Source organism: Nyctereutes procyonoides, unplaced genomic scaffold, assembly GCF_905146905.1.
Source record: "Nyctereutes procyonoides isolate TBG_1078 unplaced genomic scaffold, NYPRO_anot_genome, whole genome shotgun sequence".
Classification (NCBI taxonomy): Eukaryota; Metazoa; Chordata; class Mammalia; order Carnivora; family Canidae; genus Nyctereutes; species Nyctereutes procyonoides.
In genome coordinates this window covers 45,552,255-45,573,751 of record NW_026575046.1, presented here as the reverse complement: position 1 = coordinate 45,573,751, position 21,497 = coordinate 45,552,255, and the positions used below count along the sequence as shown (strand labels likewise).

The 21,497-nt window shown below is 44.4% G+C and overlaps 1 protein-coding gene across 1 annotated transcript in view; it reads left to right on the top strand.

The window, feature by feature from the left end:
* SLIT3 (slit guidance ligand 3) overlaps positions 1 to 21,497 on the top strand; it is a 595,927-nt gene that overhangs the window by 84,709 nt on the left and 489,721 nt on the right. The window contains exon 4 of the mRNA XM_055325906.1: positions 16,747 to 16,818. Coding sequence (XP_055181881.1) covers positions 16,747 to 16,818 — 72 coding nt within the window. The remainder of the gene's footprint in view (positions 1 to 16,746; positions 16,819 to 21,497) is intronic.

Here is a 21,497-nt window from a genome sequence, read left to right as displayed (position 1 = left end):
AATAAGAAGAAACAAATAACTCCTTGTTTACACCCCAGCTTGCAGTCCCCACACCAATTTCTTATTCACACCCTTGGCTCACATAAGAGCTTAAACAAAGTTTAGTTCCCCAAGCTTGGGGGAAGGGTGGAAAGTCTAATTTTTTTTTAACCTACTCAAGGTCTTGTCCAAACGAGTTGTCACCAAAAAATGAAAGCCAGATGTTATTTTAGTAAGAAATAAATATGTGGCCAAGCTGTGGATTGAACCTGAGGTCCCCCTGGATAGTTTCCACGTGTGTCAGTAGCTGGACTCCCAGGTATCAGCAGCTCACATTCTTTCTCTTGTCTTTTAGCTGGGGCGCAGTGTGCACAGATGGCTAATGAGCAATTAACATTGCAGCCTCCCATCCCGCCATGGCGATACCCATCGGCTCACAACTTAGATTCAAACCAGTGCTGTGAGCCACCAGGGGCTGCCGAGTTCAGGGTGAGATGCAGAGACCCCTGTCTGGAAAAGCGGAGAGAGGACAAATCCAGGCTGAAAGTGCCGCCTCCAGCCTCTCAGTGAGGGATCTGCTTTTGTTGGGAGCCCTTAAATCCTCACGGGGAACATACTTCTGATAAACATCGAGAAATTGTAGATGAAATCAGGGCCTTGGAGCAAAGAGAAGCCCTTTGGGGTTTAACATTACGGCATGTTCTAACCCCAAGTCTAATTCAATGGTGAGCTTTTCAGCCAAAGGAAGTGTTTTCGGTAATTGGCCGAATCTCCGTAGGAAGACTGCTGAGCTTGCTACTGCTTCTATCAGAGCATTTCTCATCTCTTGGATTTTTCTCACACTTTTCAAGTTCTAGATACAATCATTTGTGCCCTGGACTTTGAAATATGTCATGCTGGTATTAGAACTTCCTCGGAGGGCAGAATAAAAGTGAGAGAGAGGAAAAGTGATAGAATGGAGCTCAGAGGGTCAGGAGGGCCCAGAGCAGCAATCAACCCTGGGGAAAAGGCAAGGCATATCAAACCTGGAGATTGTGGGTGAGGGAATTAGAGGGTTTGGCAGGCAGGTGATCCAAATTAGGAATATATGACCCCAGACTGGGTGCATGGCGCATAGGCAGCAGCAGGCCAGAGAAAGGCAAGTGTTCAGGCCAACCACAGAGACACTGGGGGAAGGAGGCCAACAGAGGGGCTTGATCACTGGCTCTGAGCAAGAGTCTCTAGGGAAGGAGGGCTCTGCTGAAGGGAAGGCAGAGCTCTAGCCCTGAGGAACCTCTCTGAGATTTCCTCCTGTATAAACTGAAGATAAAATAGTTCATAGCTCCTAGGATTATTCTGAGGATAAAATAGACTAATCATTGTCAAGTGTTTAAAAGGGTGGCACTTGATAAATATTTTTATTTCATGACAGAGTTTTAAACATGAGAGGACAAGAAAAGACACAGTTCCTAAAATACAAGTTTAATTCTAAGGAAGATATTTTTCAAACTAGGTTAGCATAGCCTTTAAAACATACCATTAACTTACTCATATACTCATTTGATCTTTCCTTCTTTATTCAAGAGTCCATATTGAGTCCCTTTGATGTAGAAGTCATTCTTCTAGTCCCGTGGATATAGTGACAATCTAGAACAGGGTTTGGCAAAGTGTAGCCAGTGGGCCAGATCCAGTGCACTGCCTATTTTTATAAAAAAAGTTTTATAGGAACACAGCCATGCCCATTCGTGTATGTATCATTTATGACTGCTTTCATGCTACATTGGCAGAATTTAGTGATTGTGACAGTTAGCCTAAGGCCTGCAAAGCCTAAGGTAATTACCACCTGACTCTTAACAGAATATTTACCTACCCTGGTATAGAAACACCTTTCAGTACAGCACTCACTTTCTAATGAAAGAAGCCAGCCAACAGGAAATTTCAGTATAGTGAAATTATTCAGAAGACCATAGGAGTAGAGAAAAGGATTGGAGAGCCTTCCTAGAAGAGATGAACTCTTAGTTGAGACCTGGAGGCTGAATAGGAGTTAATGAAGTAGAATAGAAAGGCAAAGAATTCCAGATACAGGGAACAATATTTGCAAAGGGCCAGAGGCGAAAGAGTGCAGGGTATGTTTGAGAGCTAAATGAAATTCATCACAGCTAGAGGAACAAAGGACAGATGACACCAAGTTTCCCAAGTAGGATGAAAATATTTTAATATTTTCTGAGGGCAGTGGGGAGGTATTGAGGGGTTTTCAGCAGGGGAACAATATAAGTAGGCTCATATTATAGGGAAATCAATTCACCTGGAATATGGAGAATCACTTTAAGACTTGAGTGGGAAGATAAAAGAACAAGACTGGAGGCAAGAAGGCTAGTAACCAGAGCCCATTTCAGTAATGCAGGGGGAGACCATGGTAGCCTGAAGTAGGAAAGAGGCAGTGGAGGTAGGAGAAGAGAATGGTTTGGAGACATATTGAATAGGCAAAGCTCACAGAATATAGTAACTTGTGGCACATGGAGAGTGTCAAGTGAAAAGGAGTGAAGCATGAGAGAGGATCACTCCCTGAGATGGGGACTGTGTGGGTAGGAGCAAGTTTGGGGTGGAGGGAGATGACAACATCCACATCAGACATGCTAATGGGATGTCCATGAGATATCAAGTTGGATTCAGAGCAGTCCATGTCATTCATTCCACTGCTTTAGGAGGTGAAGATATTAGCTATTTGGATATCTGAGGGAAGTGTTTTCTAGGAAGAGGAAAGCAAGGAGAAGGCCTAAGGAAGGGAGCATCCTGATGTGTTCCAGGAGAAGCAGGGAGGCTATGTGGCTGGAGCAGTATGAGAATGCAGTAGAGTATAAGGTGCTGAAGTTTGAGAGGCAAAGGAGGAGGGAGGTAGACAGATTGTGTAGAGACATGTGGTCCATTGCTTTCAACTGAATGAGATGAGAGCCACTGAAGGATTCTCAGCAAAGGAGTGACTTGATGTGGATTTTGAAAAGATCATTCTAGCTGCTAGAGGAAGAGGATGTCGGTGAGCAATGGTGGAAACAGGAGGACCAGAAGGAGACAACTGCAAATCTGTAAATCTCCCCTGTAGTAGTCAATTTCCCTTTTTATCTGAACCTTAGAACCTCAGTGTCTTATGGAAAATAAATGCTTATTTTCCTTGCGTTTGGGTCATAAGTTGACTGGGTTTGGCTGATATCAGCTGACCTCAGCTAGGCTCAGTAGGGCTTGGATTCAAACTGTTGACTGGGTTTAGGATTTTTCATGTGATTTCTTATTCTCCTTGGGCTTGAGACTACCAGAAGCATATTTTTCTCAAGGCAGGTGGAAGAAGAGATCAAGCCAAACCACAGAAGCACATTTAAAGCCCCTGCTCACATCACATCCACCAACCTTCTTTGGCCAAATCATGGTACATGTCCAAGCCCGACACCAGCAGGTCAAGGAGATAAAGACTGCATTCTTTCATGGGAAATACTGCAAGGACACATGGCCAAAGTCTTAGGTATATGATTCTATCACAGAGAAGGAGGGAAGAATTAGAACAATAAGCCCATCTAGTATGTTTTCTCTCTATTCCAACTATCCTCATCATCTTCCTGCCTGTCAGCCAATTGTAACTGTGGTCCTCTTTGACTCATACTGCCTCATATAATGAGCACCTCCATGTTCTCCCCATCAGCTCTTGCTTCCCCTTGATAAAACTTCCTGTCTGCCCTGCCTGAATCTTTTTCCTACAGTGTTGCTTTCTTCATATCTGGCCTGGTCAAGAAACTTCAGTGACCAGCCACTTAGCAACACAGATTTCCCCCAAATGTAAGCAAGTTCTATACCTGCTTCATGATTCTGGTCTACCTGTGTCACACCTGTACTGTTATTATTTAGTATTTTCTTTAACTTGATTTTAAGTCAACTTACTTTTTCCCCTTAGCATTATCTTAAGTATTAATTACAACAAGAGAATTACACATTTTTCTAAAAACATAAAAATAAATGCTGATTGAGGTAAACATGTTTGTGTATTTACCCTCTGAAATCATGTTAGGGGTTGGATGACTGCCTGGGGACCCACTGGCCTCCCATTAACCCTGTAGCTTCATCCCATCCATTTAGCCTTCATTTTTGTCTCTACATATTTCCACTCTTGGGATCATAATGGTTGCCTCACTGTCTGTGCACCTATCTTGGAAAAGCATTTGCCTCTAGCTGTGCCTATACTGCCCTCTGAGCCTGGAAAACCCTACCCCTTTCTATCTACCTATCCTTGAAGATTTGCCTCCACCACAAGTCCCTGAGCCCTTGATTGGCTCGCTCTTCCTGCTTCACTTACAACTGATGCCCACCACCCAATGTTCCAGCTCACGCTTCTCTCATTGCTTCATGTGTGCTGATCTTTCCAACTTGGCTCATAAGTGCCCCTAGCCTCACATGGCTTGTGCCTGCCATGTCTTACTCTATTCACCCACCCAAGGATGAGGATAAGGGTATCCTCATCCTTCACTCAGCACATTAACATAGATGCCGGGCCTGTGTCCATCACGGTTTCTAAGCCATGTATTGTCTCTGCCCTTTCTGTTTTTCATTCCCTAGCTTTTTTCTCCCTCTGTCACCAGATTTAATCCAAGATTGCCTCCTCAACAAATCCATAAACACTTCTCCCACAGCTTCCTCTATTCCCTTCTCCATCAGCACACATCACATTTGTTTGTGGTCTTCAGTGTACTTGTCTTCCTTCCCTATTAGACTGACTATAAGCTCTTTAAGGTGAGGATTTTGCTGGATTTTGTGTTCCAAAGCATGACACAGAATAGGCACAAAGAAGATGGGGTATAAATACACAATGGACTATTACTCAGGCACAAAAAAAGAAATGAAATCTTGCCAGTGGCAACAACATGGGTAGACCTAGAGGGTATAATGCTAGGTGACGTAAGTCAGAGAAAGGCAAATACCATATAATTCCACTCATGTGAGATTTAAGAAACAAAGAAAGAAAAAAAGAGACAGACCCAGACTCTGAAGTATAGAGCATAAACTGTTGCCAGAAGGGAGGTGGGAGGGGGAGGGGAATGGGTGAAATAGATTAAGGAGATTGAGTACACTTATTTTGGGAACACTGAAAAATGTATGGAATTGTTGAATCGCTATATTGTACACCTATAACTAATATAATACTGTATGTTAATTATACTTGAATTAAAAAGGGAAACATCAAAAATGAGTAAAAATTTAAAAAAGAAATAGGTACTGACTAAACATTAAATTTCTCAATTTATTAATTAAATGACTTAAACTTTGCTATTTCTATAGGACTCTATTCTTTTTTTTTTAAGATTTATTTATTTATTCATGAAAGACACGGACTGAGAGAGAGAGAGGCAGAGACATAAGCAGAGGGAAAAGCAGGCTCCTCGCAGGGAGCCCGATGGGGGACTTGATCCCAGATCCAGGGATCATGACCTGAGCCAAAGGCAGGTGCCCAACTGCTGAGCCACCCAGGTGTCCCTATAGGACTCTATTCTTTAAGGCAGATGTCTTGCCTTCTCTCTTATCTTTCCCTGTATTTCTTGTCCTGGGTAGGCAAAGAGTAGGTGCTTGTTAAATTTGCAATAATGTGAGTTTCATAGGAAATGCAGGATGTGGCTAAGATTGACAATGAAAATTGATGCCAATTAAGGTAGTTTAGCAATTCTAAGCACTTTCAGGCCTAACCTGATTTTGAACATCAAATGTATCATGCTTTTGATTATCAAAGGCAAAGGGGGATGTGTTTGGGGCCCTTTGCCTTTGTCCATGATTGAAAAGATGTAATTCATGTTAGGTAACTAGTCCTGACCATTCTGCATCAGCTCTACATCTGGAGATGGTGTTGAATTCTTTTTCAGGATGGAAGTGGTATCGTGTGTGTGTGTGTGTGTGTGTGTACACATACACGTAAAATGGAGAAAAAGAGAGATAGCAATCCAGATGCCAACACACCTGGAATCTATTTGTGAGGATCACTGGTTCAGTCCTCAGCTTGGGCCATTCATTTATTTCTTGCTAAGTGAACATCTGGGATTCAGTTTGAGACGCCAACAAGTTTGGAAGGGATCTCAAAGCCGTGGTTGGGATGGGGAACCGCTCGCCTGAGGTGGGAGTGAGAGAGGTGAGCAGGGGCTCTTAAACTATTCTGCAGACTTCAGTTCAAATGCAACAGCCAGAGGGTTGAGAACTCCCTTCCCGTCGTTCTGGAGCTGTCCTTGCTTCCCTCTCACCCCACTATATAAATCAGATGGCATGTGCCTGGTGCCTCATATTCTAAGGACTATCTTTCCAACACTGTGACCAAATGTACTATTGTGATTTCAGCTCTCCAGTAACCCAGTTGCAGTACTCCAGCAGGTCCCTAATCAGATACTCTGGTTTTAATAGCCAGAGTGAAATGGCCAGCACAGGGGTACTTGGGCAGCATTGCATAGCAACTTATATCACTGCAAGCTTTTTTTCGGAGTTTACTTTCTTCATCTCATTTGTTCCTCAGTGATTCCATGGGACAGGTGAAGTAGGTATTCACTCACTCATTGATTCATTGATTGAATGATTCATTCACTCAACCAACCAACCAACCAACCAAACAGCAAGTATTTATTGAGCATCTACTAGTTGCTAGGAACTATTCTAAGTTCTGAGTTGCAGGAACTAGCTGCTAGGAACTATTCTAAGTTCTGAGTTGCAGTGAAGAAAATTGACAAAAAAATAACCCACTTCTCATGGTGCCTCATATTTGCATGGATAATCTAATAGGTATCATTATTCTCATTTTTCATATGAAGAAGCCAAGAGAAAGAGAAGCTTTTTGTTTTGTTTTTTAAATTTTATTTATCTATTCATGAGAGAAAGAGAGAGAAGGCAGAGACATAGGCAGAGGGAGAACCAGGCTCCCTGCTGGGAGCCCGATGTGGGACTCAATCCTGAAACTCCAGGATCACGCCCTGAGCCAAAGGCAGACGCTCAACCACTGAGCCACCCAGGCATCCCAAGAAAGAGAATTTAACCCTAGGGATTTATAGATCATTTAGAGCTGGATGTAAAATCCAGATATCCTATCCACCTCTCAGAATAAGGAGAATAATAGAGGGATATTAGGAATCATCTCAATAACCCACTGAGTCTGTTGATGTAGAAAACTGGGGTGGTATGGTTTACACAGCCATGCAGCTCTTGGGGGCAGAGATAGGACCATCACCCAGATTCCCTAAGCCCCAGGCCTGTGCCCTACCCATGAGTCCTTGGATCATCAGAAGCCTATAATACACTTGCTCTGTCATCTTGTCACTGTTTCATACCCACCTGATAACCTCTGTCTTATTCCATATGGGCTGCTATAACAAAATACCACAGACTGGGTAGCATAAAGCAACAGAGATTTATTTTTCACAATCTAGAGGCTGAAGTCCAAGATCAGGGTATGACATGGTTGTATTCTGTGGAGGGTTGTCTTCTGGGCTGCAGACTGCTGACTTCTTTGTGTTCCTCACCTGATGGAGAGAGCAACAGATCTCTCTGGAACCTATTTTAGAAAGGTATTAATCCCATTCATGAGGGCTCTGCGGTCATATTCTAATCAGCTCCCCAAGGCCGATCTCTTAAATCATCACCTTGGGAGTTAGGATCTCAGCCTATGAATGTGATGGTGGGGTGGGGGAGACACACAACCATCCAGATCATAACAACCCCCCTTACTTCCTTGGTCAACATAAGATATCATGACCCATTTCCATAAGAGCTCTAACACCCTCAACTCCCTTGTCCATCTCCCCCTCTATCATAGCTCCTACAAAAACTCTAGGCTGAATTCAATTTCAGTTGTTTGTACCCCATCACCCAGGCAGCTTGGATGTGTCTAGAACAGACACATGCTTATGTAGGCAGATCTCACGTGTAACTCAGGGTCACTAACCTCACTGGCTGCTGCCCCACCAACCTCCAGCCTTTCCTGGTCAGTTCATCTCCTACTCTTTCCTGGAAAACTGTTTCTTACGTGCTCTCCGTGGTCACTGTCCTCAATCCCTAGCTTCCTTTATCAGTGAGAAAATAGCAGTAATGAGAGGAGGCCTTCCATAGATGCCTATCACCATGTCTCCCGTACCCTGTCCCCTAACTTTTGCCTGCCCTGCTGTTGCCACAGATGACCTTTGGCCCTGTGAAAGGCCATTGCCATCACTTGTGCATTGGGATTTTCCTTGTCACCTGGTCAAGAGCCTCACTCTAAAAATTTTCCCTTCATCCCCTGTACATCGATTTACCCTGTTACCCTGTTTACCAGATCATTCTCATCAGCACAGAAGCATGTTGCAATCCTGCCTTCCCATCTTAAAAACTAAAAACAACAAAAGCCTTTCTTGACTCCATATCCCCTGCTAGCTACCAGCCTATTTTCTGTCCTCTTTATAGCAAACTCCCTCAAAATTCTTGTTTCCCCTTGATTTCCTCCTCCCACTCTTTCTTGAGCCACTCCAGTTAATGGTTGATGCCTACTTCTATACCAGCCTGCTCCCTCCAGGTCACCATTGAGCTCCTTATTGCTGGACCCAATGTCATCCTCATCTTTTCTCTACCTCTCAGCAGTAATCCTGCCCTGCCTTGGAACTCTTTCCCCTCACTTGGCTTCCACAATTCCATCCTCTCTTGCTTCTCCTCCTACCACACTGGGGGCTGTTTCCTGCTCTCTCTGCTTTCCACTGGGTGGTACGAGCCCACGACTCATCCCTTTCTTCATCACCCATTAGGGGAACCATGGTTCATGCCTTTAAATATCATGTGCCTCTCTATCTTGGTCTTCTTCCTAAAGCCTGGATTTGCATATACAATTGCCTATCAGGTGTCTCCACTTTGATATTTATAAGCGTATCAGATTTAATATATCTAAATCTGGTCCTTAGACCTGCTCTATCCATGCTCCTCCCCCATCTCCAGTAGCAATAGTTCCAGCTTTAGATGCACAGGTCCAACCTCAGTGTCAACGCTCATTCCTCTGCCTCTCAGATCTTACCTCCAATCAATCCATTGGCAAATTCTGTCCCATCTTCAAAACATTTCTATCTTCACGCCTCCACAGCTGCCACCCTGGTCACAGGTTAAAGAGAATTCCCAGAGAAGGGAGGGGCATGTATAAACACCCTGAGGCAGGAGAGGATGCAGGACCAGCTTGTCTCAGAAGGGACTGAGGTGTGACTCTGGAGTCTGGGGAGCTGTCTGCCCTATGTGGGTGAAGACTAGTGTTGGCCACTGTAAAGCGGTCTAGCTGTCTGAAATGGACTCGGTCAGCTCTGACAGATATATGACTCTGTTAAGGTGTGTCCTCACTGTAGCTGCAGTGTATGTTGGGTGCATGTGTCCGTGTATGTGCTTTCACACGCACGCATAAATGTGTGTTTTCTCCCACCCTAGACATGTTTTCCTGGAATCGGAGCCCCCAGTATAGTCATGTGGTTTCATGTACAATCCACTGGGAAATAAATTGTTATGAGTCATTACTAGATCAAGAAAGCTAAGAGCTGGTCTGGTTCCTTGTTTCCTCTCTTCCCCAGTGTAGTGGCCTTGGAGGCCATGCCTTCCCTATGTCATCTCACAAGATGGAGCAAGTCCTTTCTGTGAGTATATAATCTGTGTTTACGGTGCTAACTCAATGAGATTTTGTTATGCTAATAGCCATGCTGATCAATACAGTAGTCTATACAGGAGAAATAAATCTATTTCTGGCCTCCTAGGGCATCTAAGGATGATGATGGTGAAGACAGTAGTTGTAACAGCCACCATTTATTGAGCCTTTGAGGAGCTCTGCAGAGACCTTTGCAGATGTTAAACCATTCATCCCTCTCAGGGACCTCATGAGGTACATGTTTTGCTGTTACATAATAATCGTGTTCCTAAAATAAATTTTAAGTTATTTTTAAAATGGATTCTCTGGGGACACTTGGGTGGCTCAGCTGTTTAAGCGACTGACTCTTGATTTTGGCTCAGGTCATGATCTCAGGGTTCCTGGGATCGAGCTCCATGTTGGGCTCCGCACACAGGGAGTCTGCTTGAGATTCTTTCTCTTCCTCTGCCTCTTCTCCTGTTCTTCTCCCTCCCTCTCCTCCTCTCTCTCTTTCAAATAAATAAATACTTAGAAAAAAATAAAAATAAATAAATGGGTTCTCAACCTCAATGAGGAAAAAACTGCTCAGGAGCAAGAATTTTAGATGATGGGAATAAAGTTATTTTTCTTACAGAAATGTTAAAAAGTAAGGTTTTAATTGCTATTAAGGAAATTTTGAAGTTATAAACTAAAAATAACAGATTTTCAAAATTGGCATAAGCCAATCTAAATGTCAATGAGCAAATGCTGAATTCTGTGGAAGATAAGACTCAGGTCAACTTGCTTCTGAACCATCAAAATAAATTGTGGTTTGGACCGACAGTGCTATTAAAAGGAAGCCCCCATTATACCTCAAGAGAGCTGCTAGCAAAAAAATAAAAACAAATTTTAAAAATGGAAATCCCAATGGCAAAGAAGAATCAGTCACCCAACAAAAGTGGTCATGAGTGCTGAAGCATATAGGCTTTGTTTCCACACACATGGGAACCATTTCTGATCACGACAGTCATGTAAACCAACAACATCACAAGTCCGTTTTCTCACTGATCAGGCTACATCCAGTTTGCATTATGAAAACTGTATAGCAGGAAAAAAGTCTGAATTTGATTTGACCAGTGAGGAAACCAAGAAAATAAGAGGACTTCATTGTTTATAGGGAGCAACTGTAGAAATAGCCCCAAATCAGGGCTGTCTGCTTTTTTCACTTGCCAAGGTCAGGTTTTCCCCCTTATGTTCAGAGAGTTCCCCTGATGTATAGTGACACCTGTATATCCTCGTGGATGATGGTGCCACCTGAGCTAGGATTTGAGACCTCTGCAGTTAGGGGCTGCCCTTCCTCTGTACTTACATAGAGCCCCAGCTCCATGGTTCTCTTCGTCTATCCACTGGGGGAGGCTTAGAGCTGCTCTGAATGACAGAGCCTCTCTGGCCCTTGTAGCTTAGACATGTTGACATTTCTGAAAGTACCAGTAGACCTGGAGAGCATCCAGGCTGCCTAGGAAAGTGCCTGAGGCTGGGGAACCAATTAATTTCATTACTAAAGTAAACAATCCCAGTGACCTTTGGCAGTTAGCACACTTTGACTTTTTTCCCTCCTTCAGGCCATGGCTGGGCAGCTGGACCTGCCACCATTCCCTGAGGGAAGGAAGGGATTTGCTGTGCTGAGGCCTTGCCCTGGCCTGCCGCTGACATACATGCTTCCGGCCTGGAAGCCTCTCACCCTGTCCTTCACCCACAGAGGGAAGCACTGAATGAGCCCTGCTGTTCTTGCCTTGCCTTTCAGTGAGGCAGGTGAATCTACAAGAAGCTTCTGGAGAATGCAGAGAGATAAGTGGGCCCTCTGGGAGTTGTGTTTGCCTTCAAACAGGACGGCTTCTGTCACCTAGCCCAGGAAGACCGTTGATTCTTCAGGCTCCCAGATTTGCCATTCTTCCCTTATGATTCATTCATGAAATTCAACAGGCCCTTCCTAAAGCGCCACCCCCTGCATGCCTGGGGCTGTGAGGGCTGAAGTTGGGACAGCAGAGAGATATTAGATGTATTCTCTATTCCTGAGGACCTTCAGAAGTTAACGGAAAAATGAGACTCACATGTGATAGTCTGTGATAAGTTGAGATGGCCTATAATGAAGAGCTAAGTTAAATATTATCATTCTCCATGATAGTTAAGATCACAGCTTTAGCATCAGGTGTCTGGGTTCAAATCCTGTCACCACCATTTTGGTCAAGTTTGACTTTGGGCGAGTACTTTAACCTCTTTAGGCTTCTGTTCCCTTGTTATAGGGCTACTGAGAGTACTAGCCTTAATGCATTTTTATGGGAATTAGGTGGAATAGTGCATGTAAAGTGCTTGGTACAGCGCCTGAGTCATGGTCTCACTGTTATTACTAGCTACTGATACTAGTCATCAGAACATATTTGAGATAACCCAGTAGTATAGAAATCTTGAATCTAAACATACCAGGTTCTGTGTGCTGGTCTCCCTTCTCTCTTCCTTTTACCAGTGACTAGTAACCTCAACTGATCAGTTACTCAGTTAACAGGAGCCCTAGGGGCCAGTTTTAACACTTCCACCCCTATAACTCCCTCTGACTGTTGATGATGCTTCACATGTGTCTCCTACACCCCAGTACCATTCTCATTTTTAACCATGTCCTCACGTAGCCAAGTAGATTACATAAGAGCCCTCTTAACTAGTTTCCTTGCTTCCTCTTTTAGACTCTGCCAAACCAGGTTTACTGTTGCTCAAGAAGACTTTCTAAAATCTAAACCAGATGATCATTCCCTTGCTCACACCCTTTGTGTGGCTTCCCAATACTCTCAGGAAACACTTGAGCCCAGATCCATTATGATGACCCACAAATGCCCTTGCTGTAGGACCCCTGCCCAGATCTATAGCTTAATCACTTCTGTTTATTATGTCATCCCCACCACCCAGCAATGCAGCCTGCTCCCCAAGTGCTTCTGGGTCTTAAGGCCCTCCATGGCCATGCACAAGTCTAGAGCCCTTTGTCCCTGTCTCCTGAAGACCTGTACCATGCTTCAAAACTAAATCCCAACGACTTCCTTTGGGAAGACTTCCTACCAGGTCTGGGTTCACTGGCTCCCCTCTGATATTTGGAAGGGAATATTCTTATCCATCTTTGTATGTTCATATTGGAAAAAAAAGGACTGAAGAGATGGAAGAGATAGATGGATGATGGTTGGGTGGAAAGCTGGATGGATGATTGAATGGATAGATAAATGGACAAATTCAACAACAACAAAAAAGGCAAATCCTCTAATCAGATCTTATACCCAGGTACTTCCAGGAAGCTGATCAGCAGTATTGCAAAGCTTCATAATTCAGGCTGAAAAGCAGTATGCAATTCACAGCCAGTAGATTTTTGACCTTTATGCTGCTCACTATTACAGCAGGAAAGCTAAAAAAGAGTGCTCATCTCAAAGACAGGGGGACAGCCAGGTGGACTTTATCTTATCACTGACCTGGCCTATGGCCTGTTTGTCAGCCTACCTCCTCACGTCTGCCCTCATATGGGTTCCATTTGGTCCTTTTCTCCATCAGGGATCTATTTTCAGCTTGAACCATGGCAGGAGATTTCCACCTCTAGGCCCAGGATGACAGAGCATGGCATGAGTGATAGAGTGGATGGCATAGTGATAGAGGTCATCATGGCCAGTAGCTCCCATCTGCAGCCCAGTGCTGACCTGTGCCTCCACCAGGAGAATGTCACATTTCATGCTGTTCATTTTTCTATTCAGGAGCTGCTCTACATGGGAATGCACCTTATGCAGCTTGGAACCTTCATCAGCATCTTAAGGAAGACTTTTCAGCCAGTTTGGTTAGCTAAGTAAACATGAATAAATCCCAGAATGAGCTGGAAATTAAATAGAGCATCAAACTCCTTGTGATAGGGAGAACCAGCATGAGCCCCGCCCAGGCTGAAGCAGAAAAACCCGGAGGCTTTGGGAGAAGAGCCCGGTCCAGCTGCCCTGGAAGCCTCATCAGGGTTTACAGAGCAGCAGGCAGAGCACAATTGGCTCAATTTGGTTGTGTTTTTATTTTTGTCCAGCCACAAATACTGAAAAATGATTCCTTCCCTTCCTGGAGCCTTGAAGCCAAGCTGGCTTTATTTTTAGCTTCAACTCTGGTTTAGGGCTTTTAGCACACTAAACACCCTACCCACTACAAGCCTTGGTGGGCTGGATTTTAGGATTTATGCCGTGACTCAGGTCCTGGTCGCCTGAATGTAACTCTCACTCAGCTTTGTGCAGCTAGGACAATAGAGGGTGGTTCCAGACAGACCCACAGAGAGACCCGTTCTGGCCTTAGGGACCTCCAAGAGAGTGCTTTTCAGGGAGGGAAATGTATTCAGGGTGGATGGTTGTCTGGGCTGGGGCAGAGGGGGTGGCAACCCTGGATGAAAGGAAGCAGAGGGCAAAAAAAGAAGAGGGGGAAGAGGAAGGGAGCTGTCAGTTATTGCAAGGCTTTGAGTGGTTAGTGGTTCAGAACCAGGTGTCTGGAGGCAGACTGGCTGGGTCCAGATGCTATCCCTACCACTTCCTAATACCACGGCCTTGTGGAATGTACCCAACTGCTCCAGGCACTTGTGTCCTCAGTCATGAGGTGTGGATCATATTGATGTCTGCCTCTGAGCGCTACTGCCTGTGACCCAGCCCATCCAGCATGAAGCCAGGCATCTGCCATGCAGTCAGGACTCAACAAGCATCATTTTTATTATCAGTGTGCTCTTATTGCAGTGCTGGACGCTTGGGCATATACTGTGTCATTATGAATTACTGTAACCCAACTAAATAGGGTTATTTTGCACATGGAACACTGGCTCATTAGGTGTGGGACTCCCAAGGTCCCACAGAGAGATCAAGATACAGCCACACCTGAACCCAGCCCTGGCCAGCCACAAGTCATACTGCCATGCCTCCTCTGGGATCAGTGCACCCACATGACATAAAGGCACCTATCACTGACTGGGAACTGCTCTAAACAAGCAACTAGATTACCCCTCACCCGCCCCTGGGATGCCCGCATGTTTCCATTTTATTTTTTTTTTATTTTTAAAAATATTTTATTTATTTATTCATGGGAGACACAGAGAGAGAGAGGCAGAGACACAGGCAGAGGGCTCCTGCATGGAGCCTGATGCAGGACTCCATCTCAGGACTCTGGGGATCACCACCTGAGCTGAAGGCAGATGCTCCACCACTGAGCCACCCAGGCATCCCTCATCTTCCCATTTTAGTGACAGGAACACAGAGTAGATACTGGGAGTGATAAAAAAAAAATCAGTCAAATTCATGGAAATGGAAAGTATAGTGGTGGCTATCAGGGACTGGGCAGGGTGGGGTGGGGTTGTTTGATGGGGTAGTGTTTCAGTTTTGCAAGATGAAAAGGATCCAGAGATCTTCACAATAATGTGAATATACTTAATACTACTGAACTGTACACTTGAAAACGGTTGAGATGGAAAATTTTGTTACCTTTTTTTTTTTTTTACCACAATTAACAACAAATTTAAAAAGAGGACTGATGTGGGAGTCAGACTGCCATTGGGGGGAAGCACAGAATTTGAGCTTATCCTGTCCAACTTCCCAGCCTCACACCTAGCCTTGTTGCAGTCAGGAGCTCACTAACAGAATCACTGGTCCATACCAGCCCCCACACACCATGAGCCCCATCAGGGCTGAGCAGCACACTTCTGATAGGAGCCTTATTCTGGAGTCTTAAATGCTTCTCTCTTACATGCTTTGCCCTTTTTAACCTTCTTCTAGTTCCCTGTCCCTCTGAAGTGTTTGGCTATCAATCTGGGACGAAAGGGATAAAATACCAAAGTCCCACCCAAGGAATCATGTCTGCTTGGCCCAGTGGGAAGAATGTGGACCTTGGGGCAGAAGTGAGGAAGAAGTTCACCTTTTCTTTTCTTCAGTTTGCTTAACTCTGAGATAGGATAATATGGTTGTCCCAGGTAACCAAATAGGCAGATCAATCTAAGGAAGAAATTCAACCAAGCTATAAGCTATTCTTTTGCTCCAAGATATTCTGAGGACAGATTTGGAGGCGTTGGTTTGGGCACTCACTGATAAGAGATACTAGGAGAGAGACATGGGACAGGCAGGGAACAGGGTCCCCCTCTTGGCCTCCCACTCCCAGGAGAGCAGCCTCAACAAGGTTTCAGGGTCCTTTGGAAACATCCATGACCTTCTTTAACTGTTGGCACTAGTATTGGCCATTCTCAGGAGAGCGTCTGATTGGCTCCATTGCTGCCATCCCATGTGGGGTGTCCCTCCTGGGATGAGTTTACCTCCAGCCACACGGCATGCCCAGACTGTGATCTTTGACCCAAAGCTGACTGCTCCATTAGGCACAGTGGGGACTGTGTCCAGGGCCAACAGCACTTTTAGAGCCCTATGAAAATGCTTTCATTTCTTTTAAAATTAGGAGGAAAAAAACCCTTTCAGGTCAAAGTAAATGTTATAATATATGATATTAATATATTTTATGCCAACATAGTTATAAAATATGATTTAATTTTTGTATAGAGATAGGGACACGCAAAGGCAAAAGTGCCAAGGGTCTGTGAAAGTTGTAGTGCAGGCCTACTCTGGGCCAAAGAGCCAGGCTGGCAGGAATTCTGTTTGGCCCCTCAATCCAGAGCCTCCTCTGCTTCCATAGTAACTGCTATTTCCCCACTGCACCACCACCACTACCTAGGATAGAATATTCTCTCTAGTATTTTATCTCTTTTTTAGGGATCCATTTTGCATATCAGTTTTGTCACTTGGCAATAGCTCCCTGGAGCACATGGCAGAAAATTTCAAAAGCCTCGTCTGGAATCTGTGAGAAAGAAGTGCAATCAATTACTGATGTCTGTCCAAAGCTCATCATGGAAAAATGGCAGTACTCATGCCATGCTGTGTTCTTGCCTATGACTGACCTTTGCCTTATATCCAAACTAGACTGCAAGCTTTGCAAGACAGAATATGTCTTAACATGATGTGCATCCCACGTTGAAAGATCTAGAAGGTCTTCCTATACCTGTTGATTGATTGATGGATGGATTGATTGAAGTGATGTCTGTGAATATACTTGATTCAATTTAATGTCTCCTGATATCCTTTCATTCTTCTTTTCATCTGTAGGCGCCTGAACAAGAATAAGCTCCAGGTCCTCCCAGAATTGCTTTTCCAGAGTACACCGAAGCTCACCAGACTGTGAGTAGAATTGAATTGTGTTCTCTCCCTGGTGTCCTGCCTGGCTTTGGTGATACAGATATTGTGGCTACCTTTGTGAATGGAGCCTGGTGCCATGCAGAGCTTGACACTTAGGCTATGTGCATGGAGACTTAGGGCTGGCCTTCAACATAGTGTGGCTCCCACTTGCCCCTCCACACCCCACTTTGTGCTCCCTGTCTTTAGAGATCAGTGGCTTAAGTGGTCAATGAGAGCTAATGACTTATGGTAGTAGATCACTTCTTTGCAAGGAAAGACACGCTGCCATTTTACATGGGTCTGACCTTATGTCAGGGAAATACCCTAAGGATGAGATTTAAGGTGGATTTATTTACAGGAGACACCAGTGGTTTCAGAGGGCATTGGGTGGGACTGAACATTTCACCCTCACCACCCTGTGGACTAGAATATCTCCTGCCCTTTGACCACCAGTCTGGGAACCCGTCTGGAGATCTGTGGTTTTGTGGGAAAAGGGAAGAAGCACCTTGAATTTTGCTTTATCTTCTGGAATGCTCCAGGATATAATGCAAAGGGAAGATTGGAGATGCATCTGTGTGTTTACCTAGTGTGAGAGTGTGGAGGCTTAGGAGCTTGAGATGCATGTCAGAATGGAGATTGTGGTTCACATACTGTGGGTGTTGGGCAACTGCTGGTTAACTGGTCACAAATGGCACCATGATTGTGGACCTACAAGTCATGCTGGCAGTGACTCTTGTAGCTTGTGGGCTGAATTGGCTTGGCCCAAGCCTTGATTTTCTGAATGGAGTGACAATGTCTGGCTGCTTAGTAGTCAAGCAGTGAGATTTACAGCCTGGCTGGGAAGACTCTAACATTACTGGGGAGACTCCAAACTTGCGGCCACCATTCACATTCCCGGTGGTTGTGTTTAATACCTATTTATGCCATCAAACAATGCATTCGGGCTCCAGGATACATTGGGAAATACAAAACACATGTCAGTGTGTGCACTTAAGAATGAATTCTGAATTAGGAATCTGTATCTATATCTATGTCTGTGTGTACACATCCAGGAAGAGACCATATACATGAGTGTATTTTATTTTTTTTACATGAGTGTATTTTAAAGGGTGCTTTGTTGGAACAAGAATGGCAAGGGTTGCCTGGTGTTTAAGAGGTACAGCAGGCCTGCTCGCCTTCCCTAGGACTCACTTATACCTTGTCAAGGTCTCCTCGAGCTGTGTACTACATTTCTCTGGCTCAGTCCACCTGGCTGCTTTGCTCGGCATGGACAAGCACATGTCCCCCCCCCCCTTTCTACCCTTCCTCTCTGAATCTACTTTGATGGGAGCGAGGGTAGATAAAGTGACATTAAGTGGCCTGAGTGTCTAGCCAAGCTGGATAAGCAATACTAAATGGGCATGCAGGCAAACAACCTGGTTTTTAATTTCCTCTTCCTGTATAGTTCTCCCCCTACATGTTCACTTAATAGCCGTCTCTCCACCCAGCACTACATTGCGCCTTTTGACCTGATCCTAAATAATGCTGGCTATATGCTCTTCATCTGGAATCTCAGCATCACTTTCTGTTTGCCTGAGAAAGTGTTTCTCAGGCAAACAGAAAGTGTCTGTGAGGCTGGGGCTGCTGGAAAGCTTTGAGCAGGTGGGGTCTGAGTGTTTTGCTTATTGCAGGACATCAGGCAGGCTGGTTCTTGCTCACAGAACATGACTTCACAGCTGCTCCCCATGGCCATCAAAGTGATGCTCATTTTGTGCAAGGCTGCTCTTGATCCCAGCAGAGGAGGAATTTCAGGCAGGGAGATGCTGGGTGCCAGGTCCAGGCAGACAGCCCAGGACATGGGAAACCTCAGGATGATATCCTGTCACTTTCTAACTGTGAGAGAGATTGGGGGAGTCACTTTCCCTTCTGTGCCTAAATAGCCTCATCAGTAAAAGGCAGACCCCACCCCCCTTTTATCTTTCTTGCTGAGGAGCTATGAGTATCAGACAAGATATGAGTATCAGACGAGATCATGTGTGTGTTTTCTAGGGTTCACAGTGCGGTGTGAGTATAATCACCAAGATAACTGACTACGCCTACACTTCCCATCGTGTCAGCCTCATTCTTTTGTCTCTTTCTCTGGGATGCAGGAAGAAACTGGGAGTTGCTCTGAGCCCTGAAGTGGATGTCCCTGAGCTTTTACTTCAAGCCAAGAGCTGTGGCTGGAAAGACAGGGATGACATTCCATTCATTTTGGTATCTGTCCCTCTCCAGGTCCTAGCCAGACACAGAGACTGGCACACATCAGCTCTCAGTGAATGGGTAGATGAATAAGTGAAGCATATAGGCCTGGGTATACAAACAGTGCCCTCAGGCTTTGATTCTTTTATCCCCCATTCATTCATTCACTCATTCATTCATTCAATAGGCTCTTCCACTGTGCTTGTTCCAGCCTGGCCTCTGCTGGTTTTTCAGCTGCAGACATGCAGGATGCCCACTTCTCTCTGTGTGTCTCATCATGACACATTCTGAATGGTTGCCAAAAAGCTGAGAGCTAAATATAATTTTTTTTATTGAAGCAACTATATTAACCCAGGTTTTGGCTATAATCAGCAATCCCTTTTTTTCTCTCTGGGCTTGATCTTTGATTTTTCTTAATGACCCTATTGTGTCTTTGTCTTATTTTGTCAGCCACTCCAGGGCCTTTTTGGAAGTAAGCAGGGTACAAATTAGAAATCAATAAATGTGCAATCATGAATGTGTATACATATGCCACTAGCTCTGTTTTAAAAGAGCATTGCATCTCAGTAGACACAGTGAGCCATTTTCCAGGGAATGCTAAATGTGGGTACTGTGTGGCTGTCTACTCCATAGTATGCCATGTGGGATAAGTAGCAATTCTGGACACGCCTTTTCCTTTCTTACTAGATCTATAGACAAAAACTGCTTAATGCTCAGTGATTATCCAAAGAATACCTTTGGAAAGGCTATGGGCATGTGTAATAAGATGTTTTGAGGAGTGATAGGAAAGGGAAATAATATTTATTGAAAGCCTGCTATTATAATAACACTACTAACCAGTGAGTGACAGAAATATGACTAAAGTTAGTTTAATCCAAAAAGGAAATATATTTGTTTATATGCCTGGAAAGTCCAAAAATAGTTATGGATGGCTTTAGGAACTGGATCCAGGGGCTTGGTGATGTCATTGGGACTTCATTTCACTCCCTCCATCCTGTATAACAGTGCACATGATGGTGGGCAAAAGCAGAAGACTCTGGGGGTACTAATCTGGCAGTCTGGGTAGAATTAACAGTTCTGCAGGAAAGAACCAATGGTAGATTGCTTAGCTTGGTCACGTCTCTGTCTGAGCACATATGTCTGTTGTCAGTGAGGTGATGTCCTCTGACTGATCAAGTTTGGGTCATGGGTTCATTCCAGTTGTTTGTGGATGGAGTATGGGTTTCCCAAAAGAAAGAATGATTCTGTTATCAGAAGATGTGGGGGAAGTGATGCCAAACTTCAAAACAACAGATGTCTGCAAGTTTATTGAGCATCTACTTTGTGCAGATTGCTGTGCTTTAATTGAACACTTTGGATCCTCAGTAACACTTCAAGGTAATAACAAGAGCAAACCCAATGACTGGCAGGTGCTGTTTTGAGCACTTTATGTATAACTTTTTGATACTCCTACCAGCCCTGTGGGGTAGGTGCTATGACTGCAACTGTTCTATCTATGTGAAACTGAGATTCCAAGAGGTTAAGGACTTGCCCAATGTTAGACAACTACTGGTGACAGAACCAGAATTCAAATTTGGATAATCTGAATCTGGAGTCTGGGCTTTTCTCTACTATAGTTAGCTCCTTTCTTCAACACTCCCATTTTAGAGTAAAGGAAACTAAAACTGAGTTTAAATTATGCCCTTATGGCCCACATTTCTAAGAAGTAGCACTACCCTGGGGACTTTGCCTTAATGCTCGGATTTAACCTTTACACCAATACTGTGGAGGGAATCATTATCAAATCTATTTCTGAAGCTTAGAAGGGTTCTCTAACTTACCCCATAGCTGTATAACCAAGATACAATGGAACTGGGATTTGAATGTATATCTGTGTATTGCAGAGTCCTTTAATTTTCTATCTACCATGCCAAGCTAGCTATTGTGGAGACCTGAAGTGAGGATAAAAAGGACTGCTGATGGACCTGTCATAAATCCAAGTGCATGTGTCAGTGCTTTGCTGGTCATGCCAACCCCATCCCCCCGGCACCATCAATTCATTGATCCATTTGTATATTAGTGGTGTATCTGTCCTCTTCCCCTGTTTTCAAGCACATAGAGTACAAGCAGAGCATCCTAGAGCTTGGAAGTGCCCTGAGGTTTAGGCAATATCACTGTGGTCTCTAAATGGACAGCAACGTCTCTGTCATGACCTGGGCACTGAATAAATATTAGCTTCTCCACCCCCATCTTGACGTAGATCACAAGGTTCTCAAGTGTCAGAACTGTGTTTCTGCTCTTCCTAAGTTCCCCACAGTTCGTGACCCAGAACTGAGCCTAGGGGCTGGCAGTACCATGAAGGGGTTAAAGGGTTATGAGACTGTGGACAAGTCACTTAACATCTGTGGGTCTCAGGTTCTTCATCAGTAAGATAAATAAGAGAACGTACTTGTCTACATCATTTTGAGGATAAATGAAAGTAA